A 24,625-nucleotide genomic window follows, 5' to 3' on the forward strand; every position below is an offset into this window, starting at 1 on the left:
TAAATTAGCTGAATTTTGCCCTGCAGAATCTCAGAAGGAGTTATTTGCAAATAAAAGTATAGCACTTGGTTTACTGACAAAAACACCATGAAGGGTACAGGCAGACCGTTTACTCTGAAGGAGCTGCAATACTTTGTTATAACAAGTTCAAAGCTCAGGATTTCATTTTCAGATCCTTATTGACACAATCACATAACACCTGAAAAGCTGCCCATGTTTTAAATTTAGCCTTGGAAACACCACCCCAAAGATACAATAGACTTTCCATTTTAGGTACTTTATCAAGTGATCAAGAGAGCAACATCATCTAGGCTAACATTTAAACAGTTCCAAAATTAAAATATTCTGGAAGAAATTAATTATTCTTTCATTGTTCTGGCTAGCATTTCTAAACATTGAAACTACTATTAAGAATGGGCACAGCATGAATACAAAGACAGATGCACACTCTCACATCAATCCACTATAACATGACTGATCTGGAAGCAGACCCTCCATCAGGTCTATGCCTTCAGCTCTACCTTGTGAAGTAAGTACAAACAAAAACACATGAGCAGTGTGGTAAAATCTGATTTTAAACGGTGGAGCGACAACTTACTGTCAAAGATTTAAAGAGGACAAAGATTGCCTACCTTCTACCACCAGGGTAGCAAGAAATCGAAGTCAGAATTAAATAAAACTACAGCAACAGTATAAACAAAAGAATGAGCTCAAACTCCAGTTAGAAGAATATAAGTGTGTCTTTACATAAAAAAATAGATCTTATTTAAAGTCAAATTATTATGCTGAAAATCACCTTAAAAGCGGAACTTTTTTTCCCAAATCTCTCCTTTTTCATGAACAAAAAATCCAGGCACGAAATGTCCTGTCCATATCTTGAAATAGATATCAAGTTGTCGTTGCTGCTGCTGCTGCTGTTGTTGTTGTTGTTGTTATTGTTGTTGTTATATGTCACCGAGTCACTTGCAACTCATAGCGACTCTATGTACAACAGCCCTAAACCCTGCTCTAGCCTGTGCCAACCAAGTTAGACACTAAAATTCACACAAACTATCAATTCAACATTTTATGTAACAAGAGTACATTTGGGCATCTATGTTTATAATTAAATAGAAACTAAAAAGGGTAAAGAAACCGATTTCTAGATAGTTCAGTGCTTTTTCAGTCTAAGGTATAACTTCAGAAGCCTTTTCTAGTAAAACATTAAGTAGCTTTTCCAAAATCATAAGCGTATTCGTAAGAAATAGCTGTACATTGGATTAGATCTGAAAGTTAGGCCTTACCTGCTATTCTTAAAATGAATAAGCAAGAATTCTTATATCTAAGCTTAACAGTTAACATTCTTTACAAAATACACAACTAGACAATTCTAAGACTGTATTCATAAACAAATATTTGTCAACGAGGCTATCCAAACAAAAAGAAAAGAAGGACCTGTAGTCTATTACTTGAACAGTATCATAAGTCCATTAATTTTCTTCAGTTTCTGTATCATTGGGGCCAAAGTCACTCTATGCTAAAATACATTAAAATTACTCTCCCATCACTGAAATTAAACATGATTGTACAATAAGTAAATGTAGCTCATAAGTAACATGTTTACCAATTGTTAATCTAAAGAAACAACTTAAACAGGACCACAGGTAAACTCAGTTAATATGGCAGAAATGATCTCTAGAAATTGGACGTGACCAACAGAAATATTATCTATAACAAGGGCTGAGGAGAGGAGCCAACCAACAGGTCCTGAGTGCCTGGCTGAAGGACGTGTTAACATTTTACCATTGCTCCGTGTTAATCATCTCACTGTCTACAATAACCCCAGGAAAAGCCTATTACTAATATTTTTAATTCACAACTAAGAAGCAAAAAGGCCAAGCAATTTGTTTAAGATTCCACAATGAGTCAGGCTCAGAGTTAGAAAATAAATATAATAAAAATCCAGATCTGTCTGGTCCCTAACCTTCTAATTCCTGCATTAGGCCATAATCCATTTCTCTTTATATCATCCAGAAGATTTTGATCATGAAAAATCTCAATATCGAATTTGTTCCTTCTTGGCTGTCATGCCCAGAAAAGGCAGCAGAATGAAACCGATGAATGTGAAAAGAGAATTCACATCGCTCCTGTGTCCATAACAGAATCTTACACATAAATCTTGGGCTTTAGCTTCCTTTAACATGTTGAATAAATTTTGACTGGCTTAATCATCACAGCATCTCAGTGAGGGGAAGCGGGCATCACCATCATTTTGTGCGTGAGATTTCAACAAAGTAAACTGTTCAGCGTCAAACTGAAGAGTAGTTACTGCGTAGGGAGGGACCAGAAACTAAGCTTCATGACTCTTAGAGATTTCTCTTCCCTTAACACCCCACTCCCTTCAGATGCAAAAAGAATTTCTACTTGTGAAGCAACATTCTCTCCACCTTCCTTTTCAAGTAGCAGAAGATATCATTTACACGTCAGAAATATAGACAGCCTAAACATGTTCTTTCCTCCTGTTCTCTGGGATGGGCCTATGTGAATCAAACCATTTGTAAGCTCAAGCCATCTTTCATGTGTTTCCGTTTTCACCGCAATATTCATACTGAAATGTCTGAATTTCAATCATAGCCATGTGTATACAATCTGTGATTCCATTACAGTCTCGAAAATCTAGAGCCTATAAGAGCAAAAGCAATTTTCACTACTATAGTTTCATTATACACAAATAATTTCATAGTAGGTAAAATTGAACTTACATATAGCCATTGGCAGGAAAGATGTGCTAAGATATTCAATAATATCCTTGTGCAGAAATGGAGGAAAGGTAGCTAACGTTGATATCATCGTGTAGGGCAAAGTACTCAGAATATCATCATTTAGAAAGGGTAGCAAACAAGTAGTTGTATAAAATATTGACTGTCCAAGATCTAAAAAAAAAAAAAAAAATTGAGTAATCAATCACTAAATAGACCATAAGGGAGACACACAAATTTTTCTATTTTACATTTTTATTAGTAGTTTCTTTTAAACTCCTCTTAAGATGTCTGAAACCAACTTGGGATATTGCACTGTGTATGCAGTTAATTACTCAAGACGTGACAGAGGACTAGATTATAATAAGCTCCTTCTTAAGAGTTCTAAACAAACAGTGTAGTACACTCTATACGCAGTAAGTTACTCAGCCCAATGACTAATGGCTGCACTAATATAAATTATAAAACTTTTCCTCATCATCTTATCGATTTTCAGCACTAGTTGGCATTCCTGGAGCTGCTTAAATTCCTAAATTCAAAGCACTTCCCATGTGATCATGAATCTTTCAATACCCCCAGTCTTCTTTCCGCCATTATATTTGACATAACTGAAACATAGAGATGTTGTAGTATCCTCGCTAGATTTTCCAGAAAACCAAGATAGGATTAGCACTAAAACCAGGCTCCAAGAACCAAAGTCCCCACAGCACTGCTGTTACTGAAGCTGGGGTCTCAAGGTCAGGAGCAGCACCAGAGACCCAAGCCAAGCACCAAAGAAAGGATGCTAAGTTGCTACTGCCACCGCACCACCTTCAGATAACCTTTCAGTCAATGCTTTTCCAACAGGGCGAAAAACAGGACCTACCTCACTTCATTAGAAGGATTACTATGAGGTTTACATGAGATACATGTAAAGTGCTTAGCATAGTATAAAATATGCACTCCACAAATATTAACCATCAATATTAATATTATTATTGCTACTATTACTAGTATGACCTGCACATGGAGTAAAAACAGAGGACAATTTTAAAGCTGTAGTGAAATTTTAGAAAGCAGTTACTCAAATCCCATTAGACTGAATGTGTATTTTGATGTTTCTGCACCTTTACATATATAGGCCTTTGGCCAAGGCTTAACAATGACAGCTTTGACCAATTTCATATCATTACGACTGAAAACGCCTAGACTCTTGTTTGATTTGCAGCAGGTTTACCTTCTCGATGGTATTTTTATTCCTGATTTATTTCTGATTGTTAGTAAAGTGAAAACTCTGTCTCTCTACAAGCATACCCGTTGCCAGGGGAGAGGATGGGCCACGTTATTCACTGAGCCACTACAGTAAGTCAGCCGAGAACTCAAACTAACACAGTGGAAAATTTGAAGGTGTTTTTCAAAAAATCAATTGAAGTCATGCCTAGAAGAAGCAGCCCTGGTGGCATAGTGACCAGGAGCTGCACTGACATCCCAGAGGCCCAAGGTTCAAACCCGCCAGCTTCTCTGTGGGAGAAAGATGGGCAATCTCCTCCTCTGCAATTTACTGCCTCTGAAAACCCCCTGCAGGGTCAGCTATGGGTCAGTTCTGACCTGATGGTACATAATAACGTGCCTGGAAGAAGCAGCTCTAAAAGCACAGTGATGAATCATTCAGTGGCTCATGAAAAGATCAGTGGTTCAAATCCCACTCCAGGAGAAAGATGTGGCACTCTGCTCCTTTGAACAACTGTGGTCTTGAAAACTCCGTGGGGCAGATCCACCCTGATCTACAGGGTCTCCAGGAGTCAGAAAAGACTCTCCCACAACACATGTGCTTTATGTTTGGTGCCCAGGAGACACTTCACTTGCTGCATTCATTAATCCCTTCAAGTCTGACTGTAGACCATTATTATTAGCAGGGATTTGAAAGTCCTCCCAAAGTCATTTTCACACAAAGAGACTAAGGCTTAGAGGTGGGAGAGTGTTGGTCTGAGATCACCAAAGATAAACTGCGCAAGCACACAGCCTGACCAGCTTCCTTCAGAGCCACAATGACCCCAGTGTGAAGTTATAGGCTCCAGCTTCAGCGCAGTAGTTCTCAAACTCAAGTCTGCAAAAAATGTTCGTTACAAATCCAGGCCTTTGGGCCCAAGCTTTGGTGATCTCTATTGAAAAATCCTGAGCTGGAACCCTAAATTCCACAATTTTTTTTAAGCTGGCAAACTCCCTAGGAGATTTTGATGCTCTTCAAACCTTGGTCAGAGAAGCAATCCTAAGGAATGATCTAGTGAGTTTCTTTCTATCTTCTAACCTTTGCTACGCAGAACACAGTTTGCAGGTAACAAGCAAGACTGAAGCTGCAAAACGGCTGCAGGTATAAAAGTAAAGATATAAATCATCCTCCGGAAACTCATAATGAACACTCGGATTGGAATGAATGCATTGCAATCAAGCACATGGAACACCTGCATTGCAGTCAAACACATGGAACACCTTAATCTTAAGGGGCTTTGAAGATAGGGCAGCTGTGAGGACAGCTGGCCACCAGGGAATTGAGCCAGTCACAACCACAGAGTAGCAGTTCACTCAAGACTCACAAAGAAGTCTCAAAGTGAGCACAAGACTCAAGGGAGTCAGGAGAAGAGGCAGATTCTTGGTCTCTGACTGGGTAAACTCCGGCAGCCTTCTGTGCAAAGATTTATCTCAAGTTCTGAGTCGAGACAGGAAGAATACAATCAAAGTGGCTAAGCTTGAGATACTACAAAATTATACAGTCAGTAACTTTAGAAATTTCTGCATTTTTGCATTCATTGTAACACAGAATTACATATGTAAAGAAAAACCAAATTCAGCAATCACTATTTCATCACTTTTAGGAAAGCAGCAATTCTTACAAGGCAAAGTAACCCACCAGGCAACCATTCCCTACAACTCTGATTTTTCTGTTCAGTGAAACATTGATTATTAAGGGACACACTTATCAGTACTTTAAATTAAAGAACTAATATTTCAAAGATATGTTTTCTCGAGAAGAAAATATCTTCTTACTGTATTCATTTGAGTCTCTCAAAAACAATACTGGTAATTAAGCAGTAAATACTACTATACTACAGTATGGATTAGAAAAATTTGGTAAATAGACAGGATGAATAAACTGACCAAAGACGCATAGTAAAATGGGAAGGCGGAAGAATGATGAAAACATGACTGTAAGGTCCTTCGAAGCTCCCACCTGCTGAGAAGAGAGCACACAGCACTGGACCATTTAGCTGACCGACCCTTGGTAATAAGGACTTATTGTCAGTTAAGTCTGGACTGCTTAGAAATTGTTATTTGTCTAACTTCCTGAAGCCAGGAAAAATGAGTCTCAGAGATTCTACAACTTGCCCAAAGTCACAGAGCAAATCTGTAAATTCAAGTCTGCTCTCTTCAATCTCTTCAAGGGTGTTAATTTTAAATCTTAGTTCTCAAATGATCATTTAACTGTTTGCATAATAAGCAGGTGGGGCAGAAGGAGATCATTGCTTGTCAGTATTCTTCCTCCTTTTTTCAAGCTTGTCCTCCCCAACACAAGCCCCCTGGGAAAACATTCCTCTGACAATAAACCTGCAAAAATGATGGACTAGGGAAGAACCACAATTCAGTTTCCATGTAATAAAGATTTTAGCCACATAAAGACCTTTCCAGCAACAAACTTATTACAGTAACAAGTCCCCAGACCACTCAGGCAGCACCCATCAATATCTCTACGTCTTTTCAAAGGTTTCAATGAAATGCTTACCGTGTTGGCCATGCTGTAGTAAAGGGACTAGATCCAGGAGCGTCACCAAAGTCACGTAGAGGCCTTGGTAGTCCAAAGAAGGGTAGTCGGACAACTGTGCATCACGACTCTGCGGGCCGCGTTCAGAGGGTGCTTCTCGCAGGACGCTGTAAAGGAGGGAGCGAGTAACAGTAGGGTTGATGGAACTGACCTGCGGTCTTAGAGATGGGGTGAGTGGGAATGGCACAGGAAAAAGACACATGGTCATGGGCACTGTCAAATTGGAGGCATCTTGGTTTTCCTTCTTCCCTGTGCGGGACAAAATGCTGTTGGGGGGACAAAGAAAAAAAAGAGACAACAAAGACACAAAGAACAGCACATTACATTGAAATGACACTCTAAAACAAATAATAAAACACCAGATACACCCCACATAAGATGCAATCACCACGCCAGCAGTGTCTTCTGACCCAGCACTGGTCACGCAGGTTTGTGGTCAGAGGTACCAATAACGCAAGATTCATTTTGTGGAAATTTCATTGCATCTCATGTGTTATCTGGCTAATAAGGAGCAAAAATATAAAAATGCATGTTTCAGTGCCAAACCCATGTTTTACAGTTCATCGGTCTAGTGAAGGAGAGATTTCCTGTGAGGGAAAAACAATGACTTTTTTCTCTAATTAGGGTTTTTATTGCTAATTAAGGGATGCTTTGGGATAAAGAAAGGAACATTTCAGTGACACTGTCTTAATAAGGTAAATAAAAACCTGTAAAATATAGGTATGGCACTTGCAGAAACATGTTTTAGCAAAGAATAAACATGTGTGTTTATTAAGAAAATCTTAAAAATCACATGTTTATTGCATCAAAATAATGTCTATATGTATATTATGATACTGTTTCATGACATTCTGTCAGTATCATTTGAGATAATGAGTTTAAACAGGCATATGAATTTAGAAATAATACATATTTCTAAAACGTTAGCTAAACTACATTGGAAAAGCTATAAAATAATATATAGTAGATGGTCTGTAGCATATGTTTGTGAACTAATGGTAATGGTTATTTATGTGTGTTTTTAAATTTTGCATGTTGGGGAGGAAACATTTTAATTTATGAATACAAACATTAGTGTATTAAATAGTTACCTTCAAAATTCTAAGAACTAAGCAAGCAGTTTCTGTCATAAAGCTGCACATCATACAGTATGATCTCTTATATTCCTGCTGCTACTTACGTTATTATTCAACAAAACTCACTAAAAACTAAAGAAAAGATAATTTACAAAGTTAAAAATGTTTAATGGGAATAAAAATCAACTCTAAAAATAAATTGGTTTCCTTTTAGCCTTAAATTTTAAATAAAAACCTTTCTAGAAAAGGGATAAGCAGGGAAGCTAAGTTAAAAATAGAAATTATGCCTTAGCTAAATATTTAGGTTTTTTAAAAAAAATTAGCTTGGACTATTTATCATTAAAGACAGTAGCTATACATTATAATAATATAAATTGCACTTACAAAGTGCTTTTATAGAGTACACTTATATGTTAATAAAAATAGATAATAATTTATAAATGTTTCTTTACATAAATGTAACATTGTTTTACATTATCCTCTGCGTCAAACATGACAGGGTTCTTGGTTAATAATATTATATTTACAGGTTGACAGTGGGGTGAGCAGGTGGTTAGTGTGCATGCTGGCTATGTTGAGTTTACACTTCTTTTTATTAACTGTTACTGCAAAATATGTTACAATATAAGAAAAATGACTACATGCTTTTTATTATCCATGTGCCTAATTTACCTCAATTTCCTTTGTCTTCTGTTACCCAATGTCCATGGAAAAAACAATTAATAATAATAAAAATAATTTCAGAATAGTTGTGTAATACTTCTTGGCATCAATCATGTAAGAGCTAGTGTAATTTATTTTTTACTTTTAAAGGGATTTAATTTGCCTCTTCGTGTGTATGATGTGTTTAGCCTTGTAAGCTCTACAATGGAATAATACCAATATTCCAGTTACCCCTGCCTACCTCTTATAAATACCATCAGATTTTTTTTTCCATCAGACCTTATGCTTTTCTCACAAACCCCAATACTCCTCAAGTCCCATCTTTAAATATGACATTCTTAATAAGATCAGTCACCATAAACTACTGTACTCCTGTAGGGTTCAATCCCACTGAAAATTTTTTAAAACCATGATTTATAAAACTCATCACTAGATAGCCTACTACTAGCATCTTTTCAAAACTACAAGATTGTAATTTTGTAGAGGTGGTATAAGAACATCTTATCTTAGAGAAGAAAATCAGCAGACTATAATAAATTTATGTAGTCCTTTGAATTAAGTACACTTCTCTGGCTTGGTGGTAGCAATATAGGATGCTACTTGTAGCAAGAAATATTCTTCTAAAGTTTTCTATCATTTTAGAAGTTAAATTCACTTTAGAGACTCTCCTTGGATGTATGTCGAGCCCTCATAGCATAGTGGGTCACATGTCAGCCTGGTGACCAAAAGGTTAGAGGTTCAAATCTTCGTGGGAGAAAGATGGGCAGTCCCTCCCTTAAAGACTGATAATATAATATAATAATATAAATTGATGGCCTTAGACACTCAGTGGAGGTTCACCTTGAGTTGAAATTAAATTCTCAAGTGTGTGTGTGTGTGCATCTGTGTGTGTGTGCATTTAGTATACACGGGGTTCCCAAAAGATAAGAGGGAAGAAAGCACTGAATATTAAGATTTCTCACTTACTACCTTTAATTTAATAATTAGGTGAAGTTGATAAAAAAATGGCTGAAAATGAGTTTCCATGAAACCAGTTGTACATTACCATTCATGTTTTAATGTAAGGAAATGTTTTCATTTGTGGAAAAAAAAACTTAAGAAGGGCTCATGAGTCAAATGTACAATGCATTGTGATTTTATGATGTTTTGTGAAGTTTATAAAAAAATTAAAAACTCATTTCCCCGGTCAAAATGTCTCACTTGGGAATGATAAAACCATTTTCCCCATCTGATTTTTAACCCCAGAGGTTTGAGGACCAAACTAAAAAGCATATTAGGAACATCCTGCTCAGAAGAGTTAGACCCAGCTGCCCCCTTACCGCCTTTCCTCTCCTCACCTGAGCTCCTCCCACGGAGCATCTACCCCCAGTGTCCGGAGGATGGACAGAGGAGGACCTCTGGGAGCCCAGGGAAGGATTCAAGTTGCCCTGAGGTAGTTATAGCAGGGAAACTTGTGTCCACTCAAACTTTCTATAAGATTATGAGTTTGACATTTGAATGGGATCTGTGCTTTGAACAAACTTTTCTCAACTGTGCGGGACTTTCAATCAATTTTTTGAAGGTCTCTATATTTTTCCTGAGCAATCAAAAACTATCATTCAAATACAGGAACTAAGACTTATTGCTGTTGTTATGTGCCATCGAGTCACTTGTGATTTGTAGTGACCCTATGTCCAACAGCCCTAAACCCTGCTCTATCCTGTGACAATCTTACTGTCTGACGCACCTATTCTCACCACCCCAGTGACTCAAACAATCTATCCCATCGAGGGTCTTCCTCTCTTGTGCTGTCCCTCTACCCTTCCAAACATGATATCCCAATCCAAGGACAAAGACTAGAATCCCTTTTTAAAACATATTAAACAGTTTCTCAAGAGTTAGCAGCAGGTATCTTTCCTCAAACTTAATGATGTTTCTAAATGTTTTATGATTAGCAGCCTGCAAAGAAGACAGATCTGGAGAAAGGGCATTCCTGAAGAATGTCCAACACAAAAGGAAGACTGGGAGCCTTTAAATACTCTGCCAGGTAAAAGGGCAGATGCTCAAAGAAAGCCTTAGGTGTTTAAAATACGGCCACAGAGTACCCATCACACAAAATGAGCAAACGCCTTTCTGTGCAGGAGTGAGAGAAGATTACACCAGATGATCCACAGAGTTGCTTCCCATGCTTAAAGCAAACAAAGTTGTGTTTAAACTGTATTCATTGCTAAAAGTAGGTCTACGCTAAATTAAAATTCATCAATTTAGCACTCAGATGAAATTCCACCCAAGACGCCAGGTCACCCCGCTGGAGTAAGAACTGTAGAGGAGTTCCCCCGTCAGAAGGAGGATTTGAACTACAGTTAGTTCAACTTAACAAACACGCACTGACCTTTTCCATGTCTCAAACACTACAACAGGTTCAAGGGCTACTGAGAACAACAAGACAAAGGATTTGGCAAACCTAGAGTGTGAAGAGCTTTTAAGAACCCTAGATAAGTCTATTATTACATAAGAGGATGGATGCAGACTCTTCAGCTGCTGAACAGGCATTTATGATACATAGAATCCGCTCCACTAAGGAACTCTAGTGGTGAAACAGTTAACAGCTCAGTTGCTAATTGAAAGGTTGGAAGTTCAAGCCCGTCAGCTGCTCCCGAAGGAGGAAAGATCTAGCAATCTGCTCCTCTAGCGATCCACAGCCAAGAAACTCGATGAGGCCATTTTCTTCTCCTCTACATTCTCAGGAAGTAGGAATCAAGTTGACAGCGCACAGAAACAATCTCCCCTCTCCTGTGTATTACACTAATTGTAGTCAAACACCTTGGCTAACATCAACGTATATACGTCCCCCAACGCACTATAGTCTGTCAGCTTTGCTCCGGTTCACCATCCACAACTAACTGCTGTGTGGTAGATTGTAGAGTTAAAATGCCTGAGAAATAGAACTATCCATGTTATCTGAATTTAACTTTTCAAAGAGATGGTACATTTTTATCCTACCCAGTCCCTTTTATTCCTTAATCTCAAAGAGGGCGGAAATTACTTTCTCACAAGCAATTCCAACCTCTTCAGTAGTTAAGCCAAGTTTTTGTAGAAAGACGTTTGCCTGGGATGTGATAAAGAGTAGTACTAAGAAAAAGTCATAGCGTCTAATCATTGAGAATGTGTAAATGTGAGAGTTACTGAGAATTGCTGTTTTCAGATGTTGTCAAGTTGAGCATGACCCATAGGGTCTCTTCAAACAACAGATCTGATCCTTGTCCTGTCTTGTCCTCACCATCTCTGACACACATGAGCCCCACACGATGGTCACGGAGTCTATCCACCTTGTTGAAGGCCTTCCTCTCTTTGGATGACTGACTACCAAGCACAATGTTCCCTTCCAAGGAATAGCTTCTCTAAGCAACATGCCCAAAGTATGAAGGACAAAGCTTCAACATCTTTTGCCCCCAAGAGGCACTCTGGCTGCACTTTCTCCAAGATATTATTTGTTCTTTTGACAGTCCAAAAGATATTCAGTATTCTTCTCCAATACCACAACTCAAAGGCACCAATTCTTCTATTATTCCCATTTCCTGTCCAGTTCTTAGATGCATAGAAAATGCTTAAAAAGACCACAGCCAGAATTAAGTGCACTTTGATGACATACACTTCAGACTGACATCACCGTTCTCCGGTATTTTGCAGAGATCTCTGTCAGCAAGGAGACTTGCCCAATGCAATATAGCTCCTGATTTCCTGACTTCAAGGGCATTGATTGCAAGATGAAATCATTGACAACTTCAATCTTTTCTCCATCTATCTTGATAATGTCTACTGGCCCAGTGTGAGAATTTTTATCTCCTTGACTTTGAGATGTAATCTGTATTGAAGGCTGTAGTCGTTGATCATCTGCAGCAAATATTTCAGGTCCTCCTCACTTTCAGCAAGCCAGGTTGTGTTATCTGCATACCTCAGGTTGTTGATGAGTCTTCCTTTGATCCTTATGCCACATTCTTCATCGAGTCCAGCTTCACGCATTATTTGCTCAGCATGCAAATTAAATAGGTATGGAGAAAGGATACACCCCTGGTGCACACCCTTCCTGATTTAAACCATGCAGTGTTCCCTTGCTCTGTTCGGACAACAGCTATGGACAGTCTAGCTATGGATTTAATATGAGCACACTGTGGGTTAGGACTCCCAAAATAAATCTTGGTTCTGCCACTGAAAAGATTTGCAATTTTGAGAAACTCTGTGCCTTCATTTTCTTTTCTGTATTGTGAGTCTACTAACACACCCAGAAAATTATGAGAGACTAAATGGGATAACATATATAAAAGGCTTAAAGTACTGTTTAACATATGCACTGGTGGCCTAGTGGCAAGAAGCTGTGCTGTAATTCTGAAGACACGTGGTTCGAGGCCAACAGCTGCTCCACGGGAGAAGGATGGGCAACCTCCTCCTGTGAGATTAACTGCCTCTGAAAACCTACTAGAGGGTCACCTGCGGGTCAGTTCTGACTCCACTATACACCGCAGCAACAACAACATGAAAATGGAATATTTATAATAACTATAGCTATGGTTATATTCTCATTAGTGGTGATTGTTAATGTTGCCTTCCTGTGAAAATGGACTAAAAAAAAAAAAATAGACTCAAGCGGAACTTCATAGAGTCTTCTCCAACAAACCACTTTAACAAACTACCACAGCACCATTAAATGCTGTCACCCATGGCCATATTTCAGTGGTCTATTGTTCAAGAAAACAGAATATTTTCACCTTCCCACAGTGGTTTACTATCCTGAATTTCTTTACTTTTTGGCACAAAGACTGACTTGAACAAGTTTCCCAGTGCCAAACAGAATGTCACCGTTGCTTTGCAAATGTAATTCACAATTTGTTTCCTACTGAACGGTGTGTCTCTCTCTTTGAGGACTTCCAGAATCTGTGATGAAAGAAAGTCCTTCCTTTCCTTTGAAGACCCTGACCTCAAATTCAAGAAAATACTCTTGAGAACAGAATCAGATGCCCTGGTTTATAAGCCTCCCTGATTAATTGACTACAAAAATTGGACTAATGATTCCACTGTGATTCAAAAGGAGGAAAAATATCCTTTTAGATGATTTTAAACTTAATGTTGTTGTTGTTGTTGTTGTTGTTATGTGCCATCGAGTCACTTGTGACTCATAGCGACCCTATGTACAACATGTAAACATGTAAACTGTGCTCTGTCCTGTGCCAATCGCACTGTCTCTGACACTCCCATCCCGATTACCTCAGTCACTAAATCAATGCACCTCCCAGAGGGCCTTCCCTCCTGTGCCTGTCCTCCACCTTCCCAAGCATGATGTCCTTCTCCAAGGACCAGTCCTTCCTTAGAATATTACAAAGTATGCCAGACGAAGTCTTAGAATCCTTGCCTCCAAGGAACAGCCCGGTTTAACCCTCTCCAAGATGAAGAAAACAAACTTAGTGTGCAAGTATAAAATCTATGGGTCTGATAAACAAAGAACCCTTTCCTAGAAAGTACAAACACTAAGGATGCTTAGGAAAGAAAGATATTTCAAAGAGTAACAAGAAAACAGAGCTAGCAGAGCCATGGAAGCTTAGTAACTGCCTTACAGAAAGCCTCTAGTTGGGCAGTGGTAAAGCTTCAGACCACGGGGGACTTCCAGTGCCTCCTGCATCACTCCTGAATTTGTGTTCTTTTCCTAGTAGATACTACTTCAATCTACTTTATGAAAAGTTGCTGTTGTAAGGCTAAGTGAAGCAGCAGATTTAAGCCAATTCTACGTTTCCTGAATCAGATCTGATACGAAAAGATCATGAGAGATCAAGCTATGGAATTTAATGGAAAGGGAAGTGCTCTTACTTTGATATTATTTCCCACCACAGTGAAGGCTACACTGAAAGACTCCGCTTTGCCTGCTGCTTCTTCTAAGAAAAAGTGTGGAGTAGATCAGTCCTTCCTCTCCTTGTTATTGTCATTTGGTGCCATCAAGACAAGAATGACTCAAAGCAGCCCATGAACAGCATATTTGAGCCTTGTCCTCTCCTGTGCCTATCTTATATCATCATCTCTGACATAGTCAAGCCCACTGCTGTAGTTACTGGGCTGGTCCATCTCAGTGAGGGGCTTCCTCTCTTTCACCGACCCTCCACCTTTCCAAGCAGGATGTCCCTCTCCAAGGAACAGCCTCTCCTAACATCATGCCCAAAGTATGTGAGATGAGGCTACATCATCTTTGCCCCCAAGGATCACTCTGGCTGTACTTTCCTCACCTTGATCATTATAAAAAGAGCTCCCATCTTTCTAGGGACCTCATTCTCCACAGAGGTTTCAGATCAATTGTAAAGCATGGCACATATCGTGTTTTATATAGATTAGAACTGACGGTTATTACCATAGATTATACGCTAGCAAATAGGATATGCTAGTAATCTACACAGTTGTGATGTTCCTTACCCAAAACTGTTTTCTATTCTTAATTTAAAACAATGTATATTCTCTTTTTCACTCTGCTCTATATTAATACCACATAACTTTAACTATTTTATAAACCTATTATCAAGACATTCAACTGAGCTAAGGAGGCCTTGGCTACACATTAGGTCTGGGGTCTGTGCTGCTATAAGATGTACATGTACACCCAGAGGACTTGAGGCCCGACTCTTCTGACACCACTGAAAAACTGAAGGCCCTTCAAAGTAATCCATTCAGCACAAATTTAGGTCCCAATAAATTCAACAATACTACCTAATATTTCTTTCAAAGTAGAGGATGTTTAAAGCTTACCTTAACAAGGTTTGAGAAAAGTATTTCAGGGTGTTTGCAATATCTGTTCCTGAAGGTACGGGGTAAATGTTGTGAAGAACGCGGTTCTGATATTCCTGTAAGTACCGGATCTTGGAAGCAACTGGATAAAAGCAAAACAAGAAAAGAAAGACCATCTTGTAACACGGATTGGAGATGCAGCTTGTCAATGTTCAGACAGTAGATTTTAATAAGTACTTCTTATGTGCATTTTTACTAGCATTCCGTGACAGAAAGAACTACAAAACATTTTTCATTTCTTCTTGTAGAGAGCCCCCAAATTGTTTTTTGTTCTCTGATTTAACTTCCTATTCACAAATTGTTCATTACTTTTTATCACTAAGAAAAGCACTCCAAATGTTTTTATAATTATCCCTAAATTATCATTAGCAAAATAAAAAGAGCTATAAATCTCTGCCACCACAGAATTATATTTAATATTGGCTAACTAAGATTGGAGGGGAAAACTCAAAAGATCTTTCAGCAACATTAAAAATCCTTAAAAACAAATAGGGAGCCCAGCGCACAACATCAGTTGTGACCAGGTTTTTAAATCAGTTGGTGATCATGCAGGAATTTTTGGTTAATGCTTTAACTGTAAGAATACGTGAAGAGCAGATTAACTGGTAAGCATTAAATAAAGATACAATCATTGTGTGGTACTAAAAAATCTTATTTTTAAAAATGGATGTCACATTTTTCTTCCAAAGGATTTGATAAGCTAGGAAACTTCCTAATAGTTCTCCGAGCTGGATTGCTCAGATCTTCTCAAGACTGAGGCGGGAGCAGATAGATTCGTTTACCCTCCTACACCTACCTGCGGCCATCGGCATCGTCCACATTCCTGACCTGACTTTGGGCCTGGCTGTAGCGAACGGCCCCCTTCTAGTCATTCCTCTTTGCAAATCCCAAGGAGTCATGATGATCCACTGGTCTCCTCTTCCACAGAGTCCTCAAAACTGTCCATTTGTCCTTTCAATCGTTAAGAGAGCCTCTCAGGTGCTGTGGCTCACTGTCAGCAGTTAACAGAAGACACGTCAAGTCCTGGAGAGGCAGGACCTTGCTGGTCCCACGATCCAACGGAAATAAACTGCTGCATGAATCCTGGCTGATACTTTACATACTCAACTTTAATAACATCAACATGCTTTTGACAGGGGTGGAGCATAGAATCACGAAATGTTGAAATACTACAACTGGAAGGAACTTAAAAGATTTGCCCTATAAATATTACATTTTAAAGATGCGGGAAATGAGGTATGCAGTCACCAATTCTAAAATCAGAATCTTCTGACTCACAGTCCAGTGTTCTTTCCACTACGACATACTCTCAGAATGATTCTGAAATGAGGTCAGTATGTACATCGTGGATTTTTATTCCATGACACAAAATCAGTTGGCTGTTTTCTGCTGTTATTAAACTTACCACTGATTCTAAATCCTACATATTCTGTTTCATAAATTTGGTTTTTTCTGCCTTTCACTACTTGCACTATAGTCCTAATATCTTTAGTATCTCCTCCCTTACAAAAACCCTAGATTGCAAGTAATAATACCCTGAGTTTATATAGTACATCAGCTCCAAAGAAAATAAAATATTTACGTCCATTGTCTCAATTAATCCTATTGTTTATTGTTACTGTTAAGCACTGTCGAGTCATCGGCGACCCTATAAACAAAAGACCCGAGTACTGTTCATAGAGTTTCTGGAGGCAAGCCATTTCAGAAGTGGATGCCACTCCTGCTTCCAAGCTTATTTTAATCAGGAAGCCCCACCATACACTTTCCACCATGGGTAACCATTATCACATGTGGCACACCAGTGTCACAGTGTTTAGCATCACAGCAAGCACGAGTTACCTCTGTACAGCAAATGGACAGACCAGTGCTAGACCACCTAGAAGAATGTTTGACAAAAAACAACTGAAACCAGACCTGAGGACCGCAGATTAAAATCACCCACTTTGGGCTTGGTAGTATAACTTTCTGTCCACTAGGCTTAGTTAGTAAAGCAGAGGACTGTAAATGTTTAGTTGTAAATAATTTTTTCTTAAGACAAAAATGTGGAATGTTTTAAACTGCTTAATTATATCATCCAATTATGAACTTTGAATAATGACTATAGTGACAGAAAAGCTTCAGGCCTTTTGTTCCTAGGGTCATTATGAGTCGTGCTCAACCCGACAGCAATCGGAAATTAACAACAACAATCATATCATCGAAAAAAAACTATTTTCTTCTCACTGACTTTGGCCTGCTGAGCTTCTTTTTGAAAATGAAATCACAGTGAACCCCATAATTAACATCTATTTCCCAGGTTTAATTATTTGGGGTACTTGGCAGGCCATAAGCTGCTTTCTACGGCTTTTCCCAGGCTTTCCCATCCAGCAGGTCCCCACAGTGTATTTCAGGAATGCCACCTAAAAAAGAAGCTGACAATCATGCAGTCTATACAGTAAGCACAAATGAAAGAAAAATCCCTACATCCACCAACAGGATGGATAGCTCATCATTCAAGAGCTACAAAACTGTCACTGCACAAAGCCCAAAGGTAGCAAGAATGGGAAACATCTGCAGCATGAACAAACACCATTTCTCTACACTTCTTGCCCACAAAGAGCTCTTTTCAACTGGGTATTCAAACATGGAACGGAAAACAGAGACCCCAGTCCCTCCTTCCTTTGAGATACTCCAATATTTTACAAACTTCACACTGTATTGTGTTTATTTACTTGTCTCTTTATTTTCCTACACTAGGTTACAAATTTCTTGCATGTAGAAATTGTCTCTTACTCGTATCTTTTCCAAAGACTAACAGACTGCCTCACACTAACTTGATGTTCCATACGTTTGTGGGCTAAATGAGCAGATGAGTTAACACTCAGGATAAGCACATTTTCACTTGGGATATATACACACTGTATTAGGAAAATCTACTATTGGGGACCTCTCCAGAGTGCTAAAGAGCAATGATGTCAGTCTCGAGACTAAGGTAGGCCTGATCCAGCTTGTCTCTTCATTTTGGTTTTGCCGCAGAAGGAGCAAGTGTCCTTGGCATGCTGGCTAATTTCAATTTTCTTTAACCATCTTCCTGAGAGAGGCACCATGATGGGTCCCTTATTTACTGACGATGCCGACTTTCTTGGTGTTTGACCATTTCACCACAAACCAGCACCAAACCGATGAGCAACGACTCTTAACATCTCTAGATACTAAGGAACTCTGGTGGCTTAGTGGTGAGGTATCACACCAGCTCCACAGAAGAAATATGGGCAATCTCCCCTCGTGCTATTTACTGCCCCTGAAAATGCCCCAGAGGGTCAGCTATGGGTCAATTCTGACACAATGGTACTCAACCACAAAAACATATGCCAACTACACTTAAACATGCATACGTCCCACAGGAAAGACTCTTCTTAGTAACAGACTGCATATAGTCCATTTCTCTAGCTGGATATCTTACAGATCTCTCAAAGTAACTCAAAGACTGAATTATCACCTCTATTTTCACTCTCCACACACACACAAAAAGAAATCTGTATCCATCTGCTATGCAATCAACTGAGTCATTCACACAGTGTTCTGAAAATCAGCCTGGACTGCTCACTCTTCTCTTCTTGACTTCTCTAACTCTGTCCAGATTGATACCATCACCAAACTGCAGCTCCAAACCTTCTCCTGTTTCCTCACTGCCTCACTCACCACCATCTTTCCTGGAGGACTCTGAAGTCGCCTACTCATCTCTCTGGGTTTCTCTTGTCTCTTGTCTCTCTCCAGTCTGTTTTCCACAGACCAACCAGAAAGAATGTCGCTAGAAGATAAATTGTGTCATACCACAACACGATTTGTTTAAAATCCTCCTGTGGGTGTCCATGACCTTCAGAATAAAATCCAAAATCCTTAACATACTAACAAAGATTTCCTACCTTTCCAAGCTCACGTTCTCTATGAAATTCAAACACACTGACCCTTACTTAATAGTCTGCACACACAAAGTTGTTTCTTCACCTTTAAATCTTTGAGTGTACTTGTCTGTCTTCTTAAAATGCTTTTCTTCTCAACTCACTGTCTAAATCATATCCAGACTTCAGGGCTGAGTTTAAATGTTCTTCCCTTGCAGAAGTTTTCCATTAGTTACTTGCCAGTAAATTGATAAAACCACTTAAAAAATCACTAAATTGATGTCTTACTCCCAATCTCTACTGTTCACAGAATTTTCAAAGGTCTCTTATTTAAGAAGTGGATGGTGCTTGGAAGAACTCTAGAAACCCTAATCTATAACATGAACTGTCTCCCAAGTATCCTGAAAAACTTACAACCAGAAGAGAACAAAATAGATAAGTGGAACATTCTAAGAATCAAATCCCTATGCACATCAAAAACTTCTCCAACAGGGTAAAAAGGAAAGCCACAGACTGGGGAAAAATATTTGCTAATGACATGTCTGATGAGAACTTATATCTAGAATTTATAGAATACTCCAACACCTCAAAAAGATAAACAAACCAATTGCAAAAAAAGGCACAGGTTATGAACAGACTCCACCAAAGAAGATATTCACATGGCAAACAAATACATGAAGAAATGTTCAAAATCTCTAGCTCTAAGACAGGTGCAAATCAAAACAGCTATGAGTTATCATCTTACCCCAGTAACAGCAGCAAAGTTCAACAGAGCAGCAAAAAGCAAAGGCTGGTGAGGTTGTGGAGAAACTGGAACTCTTATTCACTGTTGGTGGGAGTGTCAAATGGTATAACCACTATTGAAGGCTGTATGGTGCTTTCTCAAAAAGTTGTAAATAGAAATACCATTTGACCCAGCAATCCTGCTACTGGGAATATATCCTTAAGAAATAAGAACTGCCACCAAAACAGATATATGTACACCCATATTTACTGCTGCATTGTTTACAACAGCAAAGAGATGGAAGCAATTCAAGTGCCCATAAAAAAAAATAAATGGATAGAGAAGCTGTGGTATATTCACAAAATGGAATACTATGCAGCACTGAAAAACAAGGAACTTATAAAATATTCTATATAATGGGTGACCCTGGAGGACATTATGCTGACTGAAATATCTCAGTCACAAAAGGACAAATACTGCATAATGCCACTGTTACAAAACAGGTCTGACACGGAGGTTGGGGGGAACTAAGAAAAGAAGGGATGATGAACACTGCATTGGAATAGCTGAGGGAAAGAACTGTTTAAAAGGAATATATGATTAAGCATTATTTGCATGACAACAACAGCCCAGAATAAGAGGTCCATAGCAAAGTGGACTCGGGAGGGAAGAAATTATGCAACAGTGAATGAATTTTATAAAGAGAACAGATAACTAGTAAGTTGGTAGGGAAGAAAATATGCAACAATGAATAGAAATCCAAGTTTTCTGTAAACTTTCATTAAAATCACATTTAATCCTGTGGTATATCTCATGCACAGTTTGAGGGGACAGCATCTTTGTGTTGTCAAATGGATCCGGTCAATTCTTGCCTTTAGTATTAACTAAGTGCATGGAGACCGTGTCCTTTACAGATTTAATCACTGTGGAAGAAGAGGAAAGGGAAATAAGTGGGGAGAGGAGAAAGGGTTGTGGGAAGAGAGGGCAGCCCAGGCTGTTGAAATTTTAGAAACTGGCAAATAACCTTTTGTGTAAAATCTTTTAAGTTCAAAATGCAGAGAAGGCTCTTTTAACTACACTTTTCGATTCCACAGCTGCTGCTATTTAAATGCTAATAAAGGATTTCTACAGTCAAAAAAATAACATTTAAAAGATTGTATATATATCTTCTTAAGCAGTTAAAAAAAGAAAAGTGGATGACGAATCCTGCTTCCTAGTCTGTCTTAATCTGGGAGCTCTACTAAAACCTGTCCACCATGAGTAACCCTTATGGCATTTGGCACACCAGTGGCACGGCTTTCAATATCAGAGTAACTCACAATGAATAGGGATGGCAGAAGAAGAATTGATGCCTTTGAGCTGTGATGTTGTAAAAGAGCACTGAACATCCCACCAATTGCCAAAAGAACAAATATATATAGCTTAGAGAATGTGCAGGCGGAGTGTTCTTTGGAGGCAAGAATGATGAGGCTTTGCCTCACATACTTCAGACATGTTGCTAGGAAAGGCTATTCCTTGGAGAAGGACATGATGCTTGGAAGGGTGAAGAGTCAACAAAGGAGAGGAAGATCCTCACCAGGTGGGTTGACGTGGTGACTGTCCCAGTGGGCTCTAGCGTGTCAGAACAGGATAAGACGGGGTTCAGATCCGCTGTTCATAGGGCCGCTATGCATCATACTCTATTTGACAGCACCTAACAAGTTACAATCTCAATTTTTATCTTAACACCCTAATCTTTTCTTTCACATTAATTAACATAACTTAAGCATCAATAGATTAAAAAACATAGAAATAATACAAACCATCTTGTCAGACCATAATACCATAAAATTAGAAATTAATAATAGAACGATAAAGGAGAAAAAATCATACATTTGGAAGCTGAACAACACCTTGCTTGAACATGACTGGGTAGTAGAAGAAATAAAAAAATGAAATTAAAAATTTTCTTGAAACTAATGACAATGAAAACACCACTTGCCACAGTAATTAACATAATTTATAATTACATATTCATTTGAGAAGTTATTTACTATCTGTCCAAGTGGAGGCTCCAAGAATCATGTTTCACGTTTATCACTACATAGTGGCTAATGGTTATTGAATTTCCTAAATTCCTAGCAGGGAACTCTGGTGACCTAGAAATAAAGAGCTGTGCTGCCAACCTGAAGGCTAAGGGTTCAAACCCACCAGCTGCTTCACATGAGAAAGATAGACAATCTCTTCTCATGCAATTTACTGCCTCTGAAAACTCACTGGAGGGCCAGCTATGAGTCAGTTCTGACTCGATGATACACAGTAACTACAGTACAGATGAAAGGAAAAGAAATGGGGGAGAAAGAAGAAAGATCCTTTGCAGGGATTAAAACTTTGTTTCCTTACAAAACTAGACACCAAATCCAATTGTTAAAGGTATAATAAAGTAAAAAAAGAAGTGATGGAAGTTCCTGAATATTGCAAAGAATAAACATGATTTGTTTGTTTATTGTGAATAGGTCTGTGAACTGAAAGGTTAGGCGTTTAAATCCACTCAGTAACACTTCAGAAGGAGTCTTAACAACCCAAGTCTAAAAGATCAGTCACTGAAAACTCTGAGGAACACCATACGGTCTGACACACGTGAGTCAACATGAGTCGGAACCGACTGCGTAGCAAGAGGTGAAGAAATGATGATTCGTAATCTATGGGGCTGATGAGTTCAAAAGGGTGAGCTTTGGGGTTAACAGCTGAATGCTTTAACCACTGCACAAGCAGAGGTCTTCTTTTCTAGCCAAAAACAACTCTAAGCTTTACTCTCTAATATCATGACCCATGCTATTCCGACCATTCCTTAGAAGCTTCTAGAGAAGGAGGCACAAAAATAAAAGTTCATCCTTTATTTTATCCAAAGACACAAAAATACTTTCATAAAGTACTAAATAAGTTTTAACTCTTTTTTCCATAAATCATAATGATACATGTTCCTGTACCATTATATATATATATATTAATAATACCTCACTCTTACTATTTTTATTTGATTATGTAACCTCATTATAATAAAAGTAAAACAAGTAAGAACACTGAACAAATTTTAAAAACTTCTTGAGGCCCATTACTCAGAGACAATCACAGTCAACAGGTTGGTGTATTCCAAAGAATTGTCTCTGAATAAATAAATACTCATATTTATATGCATTCATAGTATATTGTATGCCATTAATAAATATTTTTAATTCTATTTTCATTGCTTTGTAATTTTCCATTATGCAAATGAATTCATTTATTTCATTAATCCTCTATGAAACTTTGGCTTATTTTTCACTATTCTTTCAGTCCTGAAAAAAGAATTTTAAATATGTACATACATCCTTAATTATTGCCATAGAATAAATTTTACTTGCGGAGTTTCTGAGTAAAACAAGAAACAATCCTTTTTAAAGGCCTTCACAAGAATTTAGACATTACCATCCAATAAAAGACAGTACCTGTTTATATACCAGCACTTTTCAGGTCATTAAGCAGGAATAATAATAACCCTTATTGAATATGTGTTATGAACTGAAAGCTCTGGTGGCCTAGTAGTAAAGAGCTGGGTTGTCAACCTAAAGACACGAGGCTCAAATCCACCAGCTGCTCCCACACCCGATGTCTTGCCTCTGAAAACCCACGGCAGGGCCAGTTCCGAGTAAGTTCTGACTCCATGACCCATAATGACAATTGCACTGTGTTCTAGATGCTTTATATACATTCTTTTTCATCTTTATGAAAATTTACAAAGTAATTATTATCATTCCCATTTAAAGTAGAATAAACGAATGCTTTAGAAAGTGAATGGTTTTTTGCCTCATGGCACAAAGTTCCCAAGTGTTGGAAACTACAGTAGTTTAACTGACTATAAGCAGCATTCTTCTACCAGATCACACTGCTCTTTAATGACTGTCGTCATTGTTAGGTGCCAGACAAATCAATTACAACCCATCACTACTCTTACAAACAAACCTTGCCCCGTCCTCCTCTGTCTTCACGGTCTTCACCGTGATCAAATCCAGTGCTGCAGTCACTGCGTTACGCCATCTGATTTAGTGTATTTTTAGTAAATTAATACTATAATAAGGAAATCCATTGTAATGTGAAAATCTGCATTTAGAGACTTGTCCAAATTATTGAGGAGTGGTGATGTCAGTTTGAGGCCTGAGGTGCATCAGATACAGGCCATGGTCTTTCCAATTACTAGCTATGCATCTGAGACCTGGGCAAGGAATAAGGATGACAGAAAAAGAATTGACGCCTTTGAGCTGTGGTGTTGGAGAAGAGCACTGAACATCCCATGGATGAACAAGAGAGTGAAAAGAAATGTCTTAGAGAGGTTGCAGCCCAAGTGGTCTTTGGAGGTAAGAATGATGAGGCTTCTTCGCCTCACATACTTTGGGCACATTAGGAGCAGTTATTCCTTGGAGAAAGACATGATGTTGAGAAGGGTGGAGGGTTGGCAAAGGGAGAAGTCCCTCAACCCGGCAGATTGATACGGCAACTACTGCAGTGGACTGTTGTGTATCAGGAAGTGTGAGGATGGCTCAGGGTTCACATCTTCTGTTCATTTTTCTTGTTGTTATGTGCCGTCGAGTCATTTGCGACTCATAGCGACCCTATGTACAACAGCCCTAAACTCTGCTCTATCCTGTGCCAATCGCACCGCCTCTGACACACCCATCCCAATTACCCCAGTCACTGAATCAATCCACCTCATAGAGGGTCTTCCCCTCTTGCACCGTCCCTCCACCCTCACAAGCATGATGTCCCTCTCCAAGGACCTGTCCCTCCTTGCAACATGTCCAACGTGTGTCAGACGAAGCCCCAGAATCCTTGCCTCCAAGGAGTTGATTGGTTTAATCTTCTCCAGGATGAATCTGTTTGTTTTCCTGGCAGTCCATGGTACATTCAATACTCTTCTCCAGCACCACAGC

General features: G+C 38.8%; 1 protein-coding gene across 1 annotated transcript in view; it reads right to left on the minus strand.

Moving 5' to 3' along the window:
* The window catches only part of UNC79 (unc-79 homolog (C. elegans)), a 291,864-nt gene extending 276,714 nt beyond the window's left edge, over window positions 1-15,150 (minus strand). Inside the window, exons 1-3 of the mRNA XM_006879101.1 lie at window positions 15,036-15,150; window positions 6,496-6,641; window positions 2,742-2,912 (exon numbers count right to left, since the gene is read on the minus strand). Coding sequence (XP_006879163.1) covers window positions 2,742-2,829 — 88 coding nt within the window. The 5' untranslated portion in view covers window positions 2,830-2,912; window positions 6,496-6,641; window positions 15,036-15,150. The remainder of the gene's footprint in view (window positions 1-2,741; window positions 2,913-6,495; window positions 6,642-15,035) is intronic.
* Between the last annotated feature and the right edge of the window lie 9,475 nt (window positions 15,151-24,625).

The sequence above is a fragment of the Elephantulus edwardii genome, unplaced genomic scaffold (assembly GCF_000299155.1).
Source record: "Elephantulus edwardii isolate Elephantulus edwardi_28Jun2011 unplaced genomic scaffold, EleEdw1.0 scaffold00002, whole genome shotgun sequence".
Lineage (NCBI taxonomy): Eukaryota > Metazoa > Chordata > Mammalia > Macroscelidea > Macroscelididae > Elephantulus > Elephantulus edwardii.